The sequence below is a fragment of the Pogoniulus pusillus genome, chromosome 17, assembly GCF_015220805.1.
Source record: "Pogoniulus pusillus isolate bPogPus1 chromosome 17, bPogPus1.pri, whole genome shotgun sequence".
NCBI lineage: Eukaryota > Metazoa > Chordata > Aves > Piciformes > Lybiidae > Pogoniulus > Pogoniulus pusillus.
The window spans coordinates 22,380,171-22,396,684 of NC_087280.1; the positions used below are offsets into that span (position 1 = coordinate 22,380,171).

A 16,514-nucleotide genomic window follows, 5' to 3' on the forward strand; every position below is an offset into this window, starting at 1 on the left:
TTCACCCTTCCCTGGGCATCTGAGATGTTAATTACTCCCAATCTCAGCAGGAACTGGTGGCATGAGCAGCAGACCCAGGGCTGCCCACGAGGTTGCTTCCCCTTTCCGTGGGGGCTGTATCCAGCTCGCTTCTTGTTTGCTCGTGCGAGTGCCAGATGGGTGCATTTTGCCTGACAATGAAATCAGAAAAGGCTATGTTTAGGCTTAGACTTTTTCTTTCCAGCCCTGTTTCGCTTCACATCTAATCTGATTTGAATTTGGAAAGAAGCCTTGTAATTATTTCATTTAGGTTCATTTCAGGTCAGTTAAGAGCCAGTTGACTTCCTTTGGAGACGGCTCTATTTTTCAGGCTATCAGCAGAGTGACTTCACTGTGAGGGTGCTGGGGCTGCCACAGCCCCTCCTTTTTGGGAAACTTGCTTGTTCCCAAGCAAGTATTGGTGTTCTGTGTGTCTGTCCATCCTGGCTGGGAACCAGCAGCCAGGAGCTCCGTGCTCTCCTTCAGGGTTACAGCTATCAGACAGCTGTCACACCACTTGATCCTGTTTGTTTGCCCTTGTTAAAATAGCTGCAGACTGTGGGTAGCACTGCATGCAGAGCCCAGTGTCCCATCCCTGGTGCTACATGATGGGGGGAGATGCCATGCTGCCTGCCTTCGAAGCCAACCTGTCTTGGGATGCCTCCAAGGCAGGGACCTCTGGCACAGGTGACAGCGTACATGGAAGCTGGGTAGCAGGGTTAGTTTATCCCTGGAGACATTCAAGGCGAGGCACAGCAGGGCTCTGGGCAGCCTGATCTAGTTGAGGATGCCCCTGCTGACTGCAGAGGGGGTTGGACTGCATGACCTGTGGAGATCCTTTCCAACCCAGACTGTTCTGTGAGTCCTGATAGGAGCTGCATGACAAGCACCAGAGGTGCGTTTGGTGTTGTGTGAGTGGGTGATGCAGTCGCAATGCTCGTTGTTTGCAAACCTCAGCGTGTGGAAAGATGAGCAAGCACAGCAGCCTCAAGGTAGCAGTGATGATTGTAACCACTGTTTGCATAGGCAGCACCAGAACTTCCTCCTGATGCAGCAGTCATCATATTAGCAGTTTTAATATCCAGGGGATGCTTAAGCTGACTTTTTTTGTTATGAGTCATAGAAGGGTCTTGAGTTGGAAGTGACCTCTGAAGGTTATCCAGTCCAATCCCCTCTGCAGTCAACAAGGACATTGTCAACTAGATCAGGTTGCCCAGAGCTCTGTTGAGCCTCACCTTGAATATCTCCAGGGCTGGGGCCTCAACCACCTTCCTGGACAACCTGTTCTGGTGTTTGACCACCCTCGTGGTAAAGAACTTGTTCCTAGCATCCCAAAATTCTCTTCCTCCAAGAAACTAGAGTCTTAAAGTTCATAGGGATGTAATTCAGTTAGGCTGTTAGAGTGTAGCCAACAGAACAAGGGAGGTTCTTCTGCCCCTGAGCTCAGCACTGCTCAGGCCACACCTTGAGTGCTGTGTCCAGTTCTGGGCTCCTCAATTCAAGAGAGATGTTGAGGTGCTGGAAGGTGTTGAGAGAAGGGCAGCAAGGCTGGAGAGGGGCCTGGAGCACAGCCCTGTGAGGAGAGGCTGAGGGAGCTGGGGGTGTGCAGCCTGCAGCAGAGGAGGCTCAGGGCAGAGCTCATTGCTGTCTGCAGCTGCCTGCAGGGAGGCTGTAGCCAGGTGGGGTTGGGCTCTGCTGCCAGGCAGCCAGCAACAGAAGAAGGGGACACAGCCTGAAGCTGTGCCAGGGGAGGTCTAGGCTGGATGTTGTTAGGAAGTTGTTGTCAGAGAGAGTGATTGGCATTGGAATGGGCTGCCCAGGGAGGTGGTGGAGTGGCTGTCCCTGGAGGTGTTGAAGCCAAGCCTGGATGAGACACTTAGTGCCATGGTCTGGTTGACTGGATAGGGCTGGGTGCTAGGTTGGACTGGATGATCTTGGAGGTCTCTTCCAACCTGGCTGATTCTGTGATTGTATTTTAGGAGTGGTTTTGCTATTAAATGTAAGAAGTAACAGATCTGAGATAGATTCTTAGAGTGCTGTGTCTGTGGAGAGTCACAGGCACTCAGTGTTGAGAACCCAGCGTGGCCTCCCACAGCCGATGGTGCAGTACCCCAAGCAAATCCAGTGAGCTCTGAGGCTGCTCATTGATTTAACAAGGCACTTGTTCCAACAGGTGAGCACTGATTTGCTGCAGAGAAGAGGATAAAAAAGGAGATATCCCAACCAATCCTTTTTAAGCAAAGGTTTGATTGTATCAAACTGTAGAAGCTTTTGGGATCCTTGACAGAGCAGGTGCTTAGGGAGGAAAATGCAGATAAGAGAGGGATTGAGGAAGCAGATATTAATTTTAATAGTAGGGCATCATTCTCAAGATTTTCTTTCCATTTAGAAAATAAGTCTCAGAGATGTAATTATGTGTGCAGTCCTCAGGAATAGATGAGGTGATTAGCTCAGCCCCCAGAGCAGGAGACAAGTGGCAGTGTTTGGACATCATCAGCCAATTCCCACATCTGAAGTAGCATTTCCATCAATACAGAGAATATTGAGCAATGCTGATGAGAGCTGGGGAGTGCCATCAGGAAAGGATCTGAAGTTGTTCTTAAACAGCATTTGCTCAAGGCCTTTGGGACTAGGATGATGTATATTTGCTAGACTGAATTCTGCTGTTTACGCATCTTGAATTTAAGTGCACTCAAGAAATATGATTACAGCTGTTTGAAGAGCAATTACAAACATGAGAGTTCTTCTCAGTGGGGGCAGATGCTGTGCTGAGGGGGTAGAGATACAGACTTCAGCTTCAAGTTGTTTGGCCTGTTCACAGAATTACAGGCTCACAGGATGTCAGGAATTGGAAGGGACCCAAAGAGATCATTGAGTCCAACTCCTCTGCCAGAACAGGACCATACAATCTAGCTCAGGTCACAGAGGAATGCATCCAGATAGGCCTTGAAAGTCTCCAGAGAAGGAGACTCCACAACCTCTCTGGGAAGCCTGTTCCAGTGCTCTGAGACCCTGTTTGTTAGGGCAAACTTCTCCATGGGAGGATGGTGGGGAAGGACTGCCAAGAGAAGTGGTGGGCAATCCTTGCAGGGTTTGGAGGCTTGGCAAGATAAAGTGATGACTGACCTGGCTACAGCCCAGCTTCAGGCAGGAGGTTGGACTAGATGACCTCCAGATGCTCTTCCCAACCAATGATTCTGTCATTCTAATAATTTCAGTATTACTACATAACAGAACCAACGTGAAGCACCCAGTGGAGCATGCTGGCAACACTCTCCTAGACAGCACCACGCTGCTGTTATAGAGGGAGCAAGAGTTGCGTGGGGTCTGATTGTGTAGGTACAGACCCTGTACATGGTGGGAACAGTGTGAAGGTGGAGGCAGTGTAAATGTGTGGCAGGACTAAGTAACTCTTTCTTTCTGTTCTTTGTTTTGCTCTTCTTGCAGAGTTTAAGGCAACAGACAGGGCCTGTACAGGGAGAATCTGGAGACAGCTGTGCTAAGGAGGAAGAACCAGGTGGTCACCCAACCATTACTTCTCAGAGCCCAGAAGAAATGGCAAGAGAAGGAAGACAGGAAAGTCCATCTGATCTTGTTCAACTGGACATGGGGCAGCTCTCAGACCAAAGCCACAAGGAGGAGAAACGCAACAGCAGGAATTTGGGAGCTTTTAATGATGCAGCAAGTGACATCCTGAGCCCAGAGTGCTTCTGTGGAAGTGAAAAGGCAGTGACGTTGAGTAGAAAGGAAGAGGAGGGGCCAGCCTCTGCTGAAGGCTCAGGGACTACACCAGAGGAGGAGGACTGCACAGTGAGCCTGTGTGCGAGTGTCAACGGTGCCCTACATCTTCCCTCCTGTGGAAATACAAATGAGGAAGCTGGAATGACATCTGCTGGAGTTGTGGTGGATCAGGCCGGCTTGTGCAGTAAAGGTAGTGCCCAGCAGGAAGTGCAGGCTGCTGGGGAGCGTGCAGCTGGCAGCGCTGGTGCTGTGGCTGCAGCTGCAGGCGAAGGCCCAGCTTCCCTGGGGGGTGTGGATGTGCCTATGGGGCAGACCGAATGCAGGAACTGTGCGGGGGCAGCTGAGGGGGCTGCAGGCCAGCAGAAGGGAAAGGAAGGGATGGCTGAGGCCAGCGGGAGGAGGACTGCAAACCTAGAGCAGCCATCGCCAGCTAAGGAGGAGTCAGACAGCGCTGCCCAGCCCCTCCTCGGGGCTCTTAATGGCACCAAGTGTGCAGATGGGGAGGATGCAGATGTGGGAGTGATGCCAGCGCCTGGTGGGATGAATGCTGGAGGTGGCACTGGCAATGTCTCCACTGACCTTTGCAAGACCAGTGGTGACAAAGAAACTGGAGCAGACTCATGCACTGATCAGGTAAACGGTGACTTCTTGGAAAGCAAAAGTGATGCCAGTGTCACAGAAGGACAGGATGTCACTGCAAACGCTGGAGTAGTGCTGCCAGCAGTGAATGGGGTGAAGGTGCACACATGTGCAGCAAAATCTGGTCCTGGTTTGGAAATCCATGGCAGCAGGAAGCAAGAAGGACAAGTGGAAGCAGGTTTCACAGATGGGAAATCCAGCCTACCCTCTCTGACAGACAGTATGGAAACTGATGGCACTGATGGTAAGCCTGCAGATAGTGGTACTGCTGGATTTAACCAAAGCAGTGCAGAACCTGCATGCCACCAGGAAAGCAGTAAGATCGCTGAACGTGTGGCTGAGGCAGTGGAAAGCAGTGGAGCCTCTGAAGAGGAGTCAGCAGGAACTGATACCAGCAGCAGCAGCAGAGATGGAGGAAGCACTGATTCTGCAGATGGAGGTCAGGAAGTTGCTGTCTGTCATACTTCTGTTTGTCACACTGTTGTTGAAGGTGAAATGGGTGGCAGCTTAAAACCGGACGCTGCTGGAGAGAGCAAACATGAGCCTGCTTCTCCCCCTCTGGAGGGTGTGAGCGCAAGCTTGGCAGGGAAAGAGCCTGCACCAACTGGAGCAGAGAGCACAGACAGTGCTTCGGAGCTGCGTGGCGAGGTGAGACCGCTCACTCCGCTACCCAGAGGAGCAGAATCGTCTGCGAGTCAGGAGGGAGATGCTGCAGTGGCACCTCCCGGGCAGGAGCCAACCCTGCAAGGTAATGACCCTGGCTTGGCAACGTGTGCCAAGGGCGCAGCCCGTGCAGAGGATAATTTAATAGACACACCCTCTGTAATTCATAATGAGCCATCTAAACAAAACCAGGAAGCGGCGGTGGTGGCGGCAGAGCTCGCCCGGCAGCGCGGCAGGGAGCAGGGCAGGGTGGCTGCCAGAGCCAGCTGGTGTGGGGACCACGAAGGGGACGAGGGCTCTCTGGAGCAGAGCCTCTCGCAGCAAGCCGAAGGAGGCAAAGCTGAGCCTGAGCAGGAGGCTCATGCAAGTGGCAGGGAGCAGGTTTTGTCGGAGGAACTTCTTGCTGCTGTTGTGAAACCTTCTGCCTGCAGTCAGGAGGGGCCTGTGGCAGGCGGCAGCGGCACAGATGCTGGAGTGAAAGGAACAGTCAGTGCCAAAGAAGCATGCCAGACTGGGGCAGCGGGTGCAGGAGAAGGCACCATGCACGGACCTGCATCTGCAGGCAAGTCACAGGATGTGGAGACTGAGCCTTGCCCGGATATGGGTCAGAGCCGAGAGCACGATCCCAGTCAAACCGTGCAGCAGACCTCCCCACCCAGCGGCACCCCTGGATTAAAGCCTGCTTCAGAAACGGGAGCCCCAAGCAATGCCTGTGAGGGCAAGGAAGTGTCAAGGCCAGTGACAATCTCTGCCGTGGCAGCGTACCCAGAGGAGCAGGAGGACGCGGACAGCCTGCTTCCCCGGGCAGCCCTGCAGCCCATTGCAGAGGAGCCCACGTGTGACAGCGACTCCAGCACCGACACCGTTTGTCCAGCTGCTGAGAGTGATGCTGGTCCCTTCGCCGGAGCGGCTCAGGAGGAGGCCTTGGCTGAGCCTGAGGGCGAGCAGGGCCGAGCTGTCCCCGAGTCGCCCTTCTCGCCGTGTCCGTGCCGCTTGCGTGATGCCGAGGCAGCCGTGCTAGAAACTGTGGAAGTAAAGAGCTCGGCTTTGGCAGGTGATGGCTCCTCTCTGGATAAAGTTCCTCAAATGGTGAAGAGTTTTGATGCAGTGGTGTTTGCAGCAGAGACACCTTGTTCCCCTGCTTTACCAGCCGCAGAAAAGGAGGGTCTGGAGCCACAGGCTGCAGTGGAAGTGAGAGCCGACCTTGATGGAGAGGCCGATTTAAGCTCCTCAGCTAAGAAGAGGGATGCCAACCCAGCACTGCAACCAGCTGAGCCTGCTACAGGTAGGAGAAATCCGTGGCTGTCCTCCTTCGTTTTTTTCTCTGTAGGTGTGCCTGTGGTCTCTCATCAGCACAGGAAGGGAAATAAGAGCAGGAGGCCTGCCCTGCAGCGTGTAGGAGTGTAGCTCTTTGTGGTTTTTCTTATAAGGCAACATCTGCAGTTGGAACTTTTGAGTTCAGGTACGTCCTGCTGGCTGGCATGGAAGGTAAGGACAGGGCATCATCTCCTGTGACTGTGCAGAAGAATTCCTAGCGTGTGAGTTCCTCCCTGGAGGAGGAATGAATGGGAGGGAGCCATTTGGGTATCTTCCAGTTACATGCTCTTTGTGTGGACAGGGAGGTTCATTTGCTTAGTGCTGTTCCTTCACTTGTCCCTTTAATTTCTGCTAACGTGGAGTCGGAGGCTGCAGTGGGGCCGTCCTGCATTTCCTTTGCTCCTCCACTACTTGAAACAGCTGCTGGTGTCCCTCTGAGCTGTGCACAGCCACTTCCTAATTGGCAGTATTAGGTCATTTAAAACAGCCAGGGAGCCCTACCCCCGCCGCCTTTTCCGGGCTGCGAAGTTTTTTGTTGGGCAGAGCAGCCGGCGGTGTTTTCCAGTGCCTTGCAGCAGGGCTGGAGCTCCGCTGCGGAGTGCTGCTCGCTGCTGTCCGCTGCCAGCGGCGCCGGCGTTCCCCGCGGATCGGTGGCGATGGGGCAGGGCAGGAGGACTCGGGGCACAGCGTAGATGACTGCTGCCCCTGCGGCAGGAGCGAGGAGAAGACATCACCAGGTAACTAAAGAAAAATGAATTGAATGAAGGAGAAATTGGGTTTGCTGCTCCAGCCTGGGATTAAGTCATAGGTGAATGAATTGGCTGCTGGAGCGTGGAGCTAATCCGAGCTCTATATACTGCACCTGTTCAGGCAGCTGCTGACTGCAAGCAGCTGAACTTTTTCATTTGCCATTTTTGATCTGCTGTGAGGCAACGGTGCAGAGCCTCGTGGCTTTCCCGGCACCAAACTGACACGACAGTGAAACAATTAAAAGGGTCTACTGTGATACAAATCATAAACTAACACAACAGTGAAACAAAAGGGTCTACTGTGATGCAGATCAGACAGTAACACAACAGTGAAACAATTTAAAGGATCTACTGTGATGCAGATCATAAACTAACACAACAGTGAAACAATTTAAAGGATCCACTGTGATGCAAATCATAAACTAACACAACAGTGAAACAATTAAAAGGATCTACTGTGATACAAATCATAAACTAACACGACAGTGAAACAATTAAAAGGATCTACTGTGATACAAATCATAAACCAGCACAACAGTGAAACAATTAAAAGGGTCCACTGTGATGCAAATCAAAGTTGTGCAGTTAAGACAACTGTTTCTTGGCTTGAGTGCTGGGAGCTGCTGCTTCGGTTTGCACGATGAGGTGATGGCAGAGGATTTGTTCTGCCATGGCAGAACACTGGAGACGGTGGAAGGGATTGATTGAAAGGGGTGGGTGGGTTCAGCAGGTCTTTATTTTTGTTGAGTTCAGGATTTTGAGCAGGTTTGTCGGGAGGTAAGCAGTAAATGTTAGCCATCAGCTCATTAGTAAATAGGTAGAAAGATTTAAAGATGGATTAGAAAGCTGTTTGCAGAAAGAAGCTATTTGAGTGCCCTGGTGGATCGACAGTTCAATAGGACAGGAGCTCCTCTAAGACACTCGCTGGCCGGGCTTCTTTCTTCTAGGAGGCTCCTGCTCTGTCAGCTCCATCCTTATCTCTGGCTGGATTCCTGGGGGCATGACATTGTCTCAGCAAGGGTTTAAAAGGATAAGTGACTGTAAGATGTTACTTCAGTAAGATAGTGACTGAAAAAGGAAGGAATTATTAAGGTATCCTCACATGTTAGAATATGGATAAGGAAGTGGGGGTGGGAAAGGAGGCAATTCTGTTTCTGGCTTAAAATACATAAGGATTTAGGGCTAAAAGGTGTGGGAACAGGACAGCCTGACCTCTCCATAAAGAATAATTGCTTATTTGCCATAGGATACTGCACAAACCACAGTTTGAGCTGGAATGGCTGTGCTTGGGTTGCTCAGAGGAGCCCAGATCAAATCATAGAATCAGCCAGGTTGGAAGAGACCTCCAAGATCAGCCAGTCCAACCTATCCCCCAGCCCTAACCAGTCAACTACACCATGGCACTAAGTGCCTCATGCAGTCTTTTCTTGACGAATGTTAGCTTAAAGCAGAGATGAGCAACTCATCCAGGCTCCCTCTTTTAAGTGTTTCTGAAATTCACCTCCTAGAAAGCAGCAGCCAGAGCTCTGATAGGGCAGCAAGTCAAGAGAAGAGATTTATTGTCTGTTGTTATTGCTGTGGGCATTCTTCATGCCCATGCCTAAGCTTTGGGTAGTTTCTTTTGTGTACTAGTTGAGTGGCAGCCTTCTGTTCTTTGTGTCAGCTCTTCTTTGCTCTGTCAGTGCTGGGGAGTTTTCCCTGCAGCCTGGGTTTGTACAGGGTATTTTGGAGCCAGTGCTGGGAATGAATCAGATCCTTTTTCAGCAGACTACAATAAAGCCCTTCCCAAAGGAAGTGTGGGTCATGAGGCTGTTGCTCAGAAACACTTATGGTCAGAGGATTTTGTTGCCATGCTAATTTATCAGAGTTGTAACTGTCTGACAACTGGCTTTCCATTAGTCTGAATATAGGAAGTGTTTGATTATTTATGTTCTTAACCCAAAATATATTTATATATATATTCTTACTCCTATATATTTTTTTTTTCATGAATTTTAATATATTGTTCATAGAATTAAGCAGGTTGGAAGAGAGCTCCAAGCTCAGGCAGCCCAACCTAGCACCCAGCCCTGGCCAGTCAACCAGACCATGGCACTAAGTGCCCCAGCCAGGCTTGGCTTCAACACCTCCAGCCACAGTGACTCCACCACCTCCCTGGGCAGCCCATTCCAATGCCAATCACTCTCTCTGCCAACAGCTTCCTCCTAGCATCCAGCCTAGACCTACCCTGGCACAACTTGAGGCTGTGTCCCCTTGTTCTGTTGCTGCTTGCCTGGCAGAAGAGACCAACCCCACCTGGCTACAGCTTCTCCTCAGGCAGCTGCAGACAGCAATGAGCTCTGCCCTGAGCCTCCTCTGCTGCAGGCTGCACACCCCCAGCTCCCTCAGCCTCTCCTCATAGGGCTGTGCTCCAGGCCTTTTATTCTTACCCCCATATATATATATATATTGCTCCCAAACTCCTGTTTATCTCATTGCCTTCACTTAGTTAAATATATGTCTATATCTATCTCTTCCCAACTCCTGTTTATTTCATTGCCTCCACTTGGTTTCAGCTTAATCCCAAAGCACAGACTTTAGAGTGACAATTACCATATCCAGCCAAATGCTGGATCACAGCACTGAAGAAAGGTGATTGATCTAGAAGGTTCTGCTTTCAGAAGGCAGCTCCTCATGCTGTTAGCTTTAGGCAGAACTGCACTGCAGCTGAGGAATAGGTTCTGGTCATGTAGATAGATGCTACTTGTTAAAGAAGCAGGCAGGTATGAACTCATACCACAGTAGCCAGGCTGGGTAGGAAGAGAAGTGATGTGTGCTTGTACTGACAGAATGTCTCCAAGGAGAGCAGCTTCTTGGCAGAAAGCAGCTGTGGTGAGGTTGGGCTGTATGGTTAGGGTTTGGCATCTTAAATGCTATAACCACTGCTCGCTGTCTCTTCTCCTGGGAGAAACAGCTCTGGTGTGTCTCTTGTACGTCTCAGCAGTTAAGGAGAACCCTCCTTGCCAGACAGCAGAATATCAGCCTAGTTTGAGTATTACCAGTCCTCACCTCATGCTCTTTGATGGAATTTTCCCTGTGGAAAGATGTTTACTTCCCCTGTCAGCGCAGCAGGATGAACCAGCAGCAGATGTCACTGCTGATCACACTTGATAAGGTGCTGTGTGCACCAGTGGCCTGTGTGATAACATTATAGTGCTCTTCGTATGAGATGTTTGCAAGTACAAGTTCAGTGCAGAACATTGTCCTCTTGAATCTGATCCTCAGGGCAGATGTCTTCATCCTCCAGTTCTTTCCCAGCATGGAGTATCACTATGCCACTTGCTTCTTCCATCTTTGGTGTACTGCAGTTTTCTTCCTTAAGTGTTCCGTCTTTGGACCAAGAGCTCAACCACCTCAGCATGGCCATGACCCTGAGCTGGTCTCACTGTGACCATGGTCTCTGCTTTGCCTTCCAATACCTGAAGGGATCCCACAGGAAGGCTGCAGAGGGACGTTTTGTAAGGATGTCAAGAGAGAGGACAAGGGAGAATGATTTGAAGCTGAGGAAGAGTAGAGTTAGACTGGAGCTGAGAAAGATGTTCTGCAGGAGGAGGGTAGTGAGACTCTGGAATAGGTTGGATGTGGCTCTGGACAGCCTGGTGTGAGGCATCCCTGACCATGGCAGGGGGGATTGGAAGTGGATGATCCTTGTGGACCCTTCCAATCCCTAAATGATTTATGATTCTAGGCTGCCCAGGGAGGCTGTGGCTGCTTCCTTCCTGGGCGTGCTCAAGGCCAGGTTGGAGGAGACCTTGAGCAGCTGAGGTGTCCCTGCCCATGGTGCGGAGGTCGGAGCAGATGAGCTCTGGGGTTCCTTCCAACCTCAGAGCCATTCTGTGATTCTATGAAATGGACCTGACAGAAATTTATAGGATTGCCTCTGACTTCAGAGAATCTGCCCACAAACTCTCCTCATGGAGGCAACTTGATGCCAGTTTGACTTACTGAGGTTGAATCAGTTTATCAACAGAGCACTGCAAAACCAGAGAGCCCCAAAGTGAAGAGTGTTCTTTAATGCCAAAGGAACACCAGGGGTGACAGTTGTTACAGCAATTGCCCTGTGGATGTGGGAGGCTCCTCTTGCTAAATCCCTGAACAGGCAAGCTTACTGCAAACACACATTGCCCTTAAGAAGCTGTTATCATCCATCCAGCCTTGGTTTGTAGTGGAAGTGAGACAGGGAGTGGGATTAGAGCGGGGTTTAGCCCTACCATAGCTGCACTCTATCTGAATGGCTTTAGTCAAATCGCTTCCCTCCTCTAAAAGTATCCTGTGTGTCGTGAGAGTCCTTAGCTGAGGGCTGAAAGAGCATGAGGGCGTTGACTTGATGCCAGGAAAAGGTAAGCAGAAGGGAAGCCCGAGGGGATGGTGACTAATGAAAGCTTTGCTGGGCAGAGAAAGCAGCTGGGACATGATCTTTGTAGCACTACAGTGGTGACACCCTCATGGGTGCATGAGGAAGGAGAAAATCAGCTGGGAATTCATCAACCTCCAGCAGGAAGGAGTTTGCCTTCCTGGTCCAGGGACATATCATCATGTTTAAGGCCGTGCAGGTGGGCTGAATTCTTGAGGCTTATGTCTTTTTTTCCTTACTCATTATTATTATTCCTTTTTTTCAGCACTTAAAGTACCTATTGAGAGAAGGCAAAGCTGCTTTCCTGTCTTATTTGCAGGTTGTGCTAAGAAGAAAAGCAGCAAAAATGGTGACTCTTGAACTGGGTGAATGGGAGAGAAGAAAATACACAGTCAAAGACATGCAGATGTGCTGAGCCTCACCTAGAGCTTCTCAGCTTGCTGCTGCTTCATGGTTTCCTTCAGTCCCAGACAGGATAGTTATTAAAAGCTAATAACAAGCAAGCAGCAAAGTCAGGAATGAAACCAGATGTTGAAAGTCAGATGGTTTTTGGGGTGGGATTTTCCTTCTTTCTGGGTTTTTTTTTTGTCTTCTGGAGACTGGTTGGAGCAAAGAGAAAAACATCAGCAGTGCTGAAAGCAGTTTGTTTCCAAATGGCCCACATGAACCCTTTGTTTTTCACAGGGAAGCTGGAAATGAAAACTGAAGACGAGGTGGATTATCTGAAGGATGGTGACAAGAGTGCAGCCCAGGAGGAAGTGGTGAGTGCCACTTTAGGCATTGTCACCTTGTCTTTTGCTGTGCTTTTTAAAGAAACGCTGCTGCTGACCACCAAAACCTCCTGGTTTCCTTTCTGGAGCCTTTGCAAAGTTGAGCAGCATCTATCTGCCACTCTGACATTGGCTTAGCCTTTAAAAATACCATGGCACCTTGCCTTTTTCAACTGCTGGGTTAAGCTGCAGTTGTGTTGTCTCAGTTGATGACCTAGAGATTGGCCTCATGAGGCTGAGCCTGTACCAAGCTTTGTATATAATTTGATGGAAGTGATGCACTGTGGTGCTCTGCCAGGGGGGTTGGAGGTTATTCTTCCCTTGTACTCAGCACTGGTCAGGCCACACCTTGAGTGCTGCGTCCAGTTCTGGGCTTCTCAATTCAAGAGAGATGTTGAGGTGCTGGAAGGTGTTGAGAGAAGGGCAGCAAGGCTGGGGAGGGGCCTGGAGCACAGCCCTGTGAGGAGAGGCTGAGGGAGCTGGGGGGGTGCAGCCTGCAGAAGAGGAGGCTCAGGGCAGAGCTCATTGCTGTCTGCAGCTGCCTGCAGGGAGGCTGTAGCCAGGTGGGGTTGGGCTCTTCTGCCAGGCAGGCAGCAACAGGGCAAGGGGGGACAGTCTCAAGCTGTGGCAGGCTGGATGTTGTTAGGAAGTTGTTGTCAGAGAGAGTGATTGGCATTGGAATGGGCTGCCCAGGGAGGTGGTGGAGTGGCTGTGGCTGGAGGTGTTGAAACCAAGCCTGGCTGGGGCACTTGGTGCCATGCCCTGGTTGATTGGCCAGGGCTGGGTGCTAGGTTGGGCTGGATGAGCTTGGAGCTCTCTTCCGACCCGGCTGATTCTCTGATTCTATGATTCCATGAGATGATCTTTTGAGGTCCCTTTCAAACCTTAACATTCTGTGGTTGTGTGTGTTTGGGGTTGGCTGTGCTGTGTGGGTACTGGCAGCACCTCCAAGGTCCCTGCACTTACCTGATCCTGGTGAATCTCTCCATCCCCTCTCATGCTTTGCATTTCCAGGGAGGTTTTTAGCAGAGGCAGTCATAGCTGTGGTCAGTGTTGGTGCACTTTACAGTTCTTTACAATGAGAGTGGTGGTGAAACACTGGAACAGGTTGCCCAGGGAGGTGGTTGAGACCCCATCCTTGGAAGTGCTTAAGGCCAGGCTGGATGGGGCTCTGGGCAGCCTGATCTAGGGTAGAGTGTCCCTGCCCATGACAGGGGGATTGGAACTGCAATTGGAATGGGCTGCCCAGGGAGGTGGTGGAGTTGCCATCCCTGGAGGTGTTGCAGCCAAGCCTGGCTGAGGCACTTAGTGCCATGGTCTGGTTGATTGGCCAGGGCTGGGTGCTAGGTTGGACTGGCTGAGCTTGGAGGTGTCTTCCAACCTGCTTGATTCTATTCTATTCTAACTGGCTGATCCTTGTGGTCCCTCCCAACCCTGCCTGATTCTGTGATTCCATGAATATTGGGCTTGACAGGAGTGCAATTGCAGTTGAAAAGGCTGCTAATAGATCTGGGTTATTTGATGTCTTCCCTGGCTGGATTTGCATTTGCTCCTCTATTTCATGTATAGTTTCTTGTTCCTAAAAACAAACCAAACCCAAACCTAAGTGTTTTGTAAAGCTGAAATCGCTGCCAGCCCCCTGTTGGTGCAGGTTGCCATCCAGCAGCTAGCTGCGTGTGGTGTGTTAGCCTAACATGATGAAGCTGTTAAAAGAGAAAATACTGCAGAGATGAGTTCACATTGCAGGGTGGAGCACCACAAAACTTTGCTCATCCCTCAGCAAAGCTCTTTAGGCAGCAGAACGGCCGTGCCAAAGCTTGCAATGAAATCAGCTTTATTTTGGTTTTGACAAGTTAAGGCTTAATTTCTCTAGCTGTTTGCTTGGCAAATTAAGCCAGGGACTAACTAGAGGGTATAACTTTCCAAGTTAAGATTTGTGCTGTCTGCTAAGTCAGTCTTTTTGTGGCAGGAGTAAGGGGAAAGCTGGTGAGGAATTACTTCTTGTTTACCGACCCATTATTAAAGGTAATTTTCATGACTAATGCTTAGGTGTCTGGTAGTAAAGTAAGATATCTTTAGAAAATGCAAGTTCCAACACTGCCTTTTCTTTTCAAACAGGAGGAAAAAAAGAATTTGGCTTCCATTATGCATGTTTTACAGGCATTTTGATTTTATGAGTGTGTGTATGTGAGCTTGCCTCTCTTCTTCCTCTCCCTCCCACCCGGTCAAACACCTCTTTAGAAACCTGGCTGTTCTGGGGCAGGAATGGGAGTGCCAGGAGAATGGAAAGTTTGCTGCAGGACTGACAGGGTTTCCTGTTGCTAAGTTCAACAGAATCAAAATAACAACTGCACTATATTAAGGTCATTTAAAAAAAAAAAAGTGAAAGAAGAAAAAAAAAAGTCAGTGGAAGACTTATAAATAGAGCTCAATTCACACATGTAGACTGGGCAGGGAGCTGGCTGGTGAAAGCCTTTGTGCATCTCCTGCAGTGTCCTCTCTCTGCTTTATTTAGTGCTGCCCGGGTTTGGTTTGTCTTTAGTATTTTTTTTGGTAGCCAGAAGTTTTTTCAGGTGCTTGTTGTCTTCTCCTTGCAGAGCCATTTTGTGGTTAGTGAAAGCAGTTAGCTGCAAATAGTCTCTTGTTGTGCCTGGTCAGGAGCTGCAGCCACACTGATGCTGTTGGCAGCTGGAGAGGGACTTTTGCTGAGGGTACCTAGAGGCAGGATAAGGGGGAATGGTGTGAAGTTGGGGCAGAGCAGGGTTAGGCTGGAGCTGAAGAAGAAGTTCTTCATTAGGAGGGTGGTGAGGCTCTGGAATAGGCTGCCCAGGGAGGCTGTGGCTGCCTCCTGCCTGGGGATGTTCAAGGCCAGGCTGGATGAGGATTTGAGCAGACAAATCTAGTTGAGAGGTGTCCCTGCCCATGGTGGGGAGGTTACAGCAGATGATCTCTGAGGTCCCTTCCACCATAAGCCATTCTGTGAGCTTGGAAACTGCATTAACACTTGTTTCATGACAGTGAGCTTGAGCACATAGGGAAGAGAAGAGGGAAGACTCCTCCATGTGAGCTGGTTTGTGAAGGCTGAGGATTAGCTGGCTTTGTGATGCCGGTGCTGTCAGGTCGCACGTGGTTTTCCCTCTGGTCCTTTCAGAAGGCTTTGCTTGAGGGAGGCTCTTGTGCATGCACAGCAGCAGCTGAAAAATGTTTAGGAAAAGAATGGTTTGTGGGGTTATAAGCACTGAAAACAAAGTAATGGAAAAATAGTTTTCCAATTAAAATGAGTTTTTCAGATGCCTTCCTTAAACTTCCACAGTGTTTTCTCAGAGGTTGCATTTGTTCAACTCTAGAAATTCTCTAAGCAGAATTTCCCAAGCTCCTTTCATGTTGGGCAGTGGAGAATCCCCTGGTCCTTATCCTCTGCTTTGCTTGAGGATCTGGAGTAGAGCTGGGACAATAAGTTGATGTGCTCCATTAGAATTAGACTTCATCATTTTGAATAACTTTAGGTCCTTAGCTCTGATGAGAAATCAGGTTTGGCTTCTGCATATGGTGATAATAAAGTAGTTTACAAATGGTGCCTGGGGGCTCCAACATCATGAAAAGTAAAGACACAGTTTGAAGTGAGCTCTACTCTGATGTCCATCCCTTCTTGTATTGATCCCAGAAGTCAGTTTATCATAGAATCATGGAATCAACCAGGTTGGAAGAGATCATCCAGTCCACTCTAGCACCCAGCCCTGTCCAGTCAATGAGACCATGGCACTAAGTGCCTCATCCAGGCTTTTTTTTTTTTAAACACTTAATGATTCATAAATGATTCATTATTTGCTGAATCTTTGTCTTCATGTGGCAAGATGGATAAGGTTCGCTGCTGGGTTCGTCCAACAGCTTCCCTTGTCTAAGCCTGTGACTGACAAATCCTAGCTGGCTGACCCCAGCTACAGAGTTCACTGGGAAATAGCCTTCTTGTTGTATTCACTCATTTCATTAGTTCTTATTCAGTTCAATGCACCTTTATCAGGTGAATTAGTTTCTGATTAATGCCTGTGTTGGCTGAAGTTGCAGTCTACCAGATAGATGTGACCTTGCTGAACACCTGCAGAGAGAATGAAGCTTGGGAAAGGTTTGTGCTTTTATCACTGCACAGCTCTTAGTGCAGTAACATGTGGTTATATCAACGAGGTTGCTTTCTAAGGGACAGCTTGCAGTATGTTCAGCCATGAT

At 49.7% G+C, this 16,514-nt stretch overlaps 1 protein-coding gene across 9 annotated transcripts in view; it reads left to right on the forward strand.

Annotated features, from left to right (window-relative positions):
- Nucleotides 1-16,514, forward strand: part of AKAP13 (A-kinase anchoring protein 13) — a 286,571-nt gene that overhangs the window by 149,506 nt on the left and 120,551 nt on the right. For all 9 annotated transcript variants that reach the window (XM_064158064.1, XM_064158065.1, XM_064158062.1 and 6 more), the window contains 2 exons: nucleotides 3,466-6,346; nucleotides 12,205-12,281. In XM_064158064.1, coding sequence (XP_064014134.1) covers nucleotides 3,466-6,346; nucleotides 12,205-12,281 — 2,958 coding nt within the window. The remainder of the gene's footprint in view (nucleotides 1-3,465; nucleotides 6,347-12,204; nucleotides 12,282-16,514) is intronic.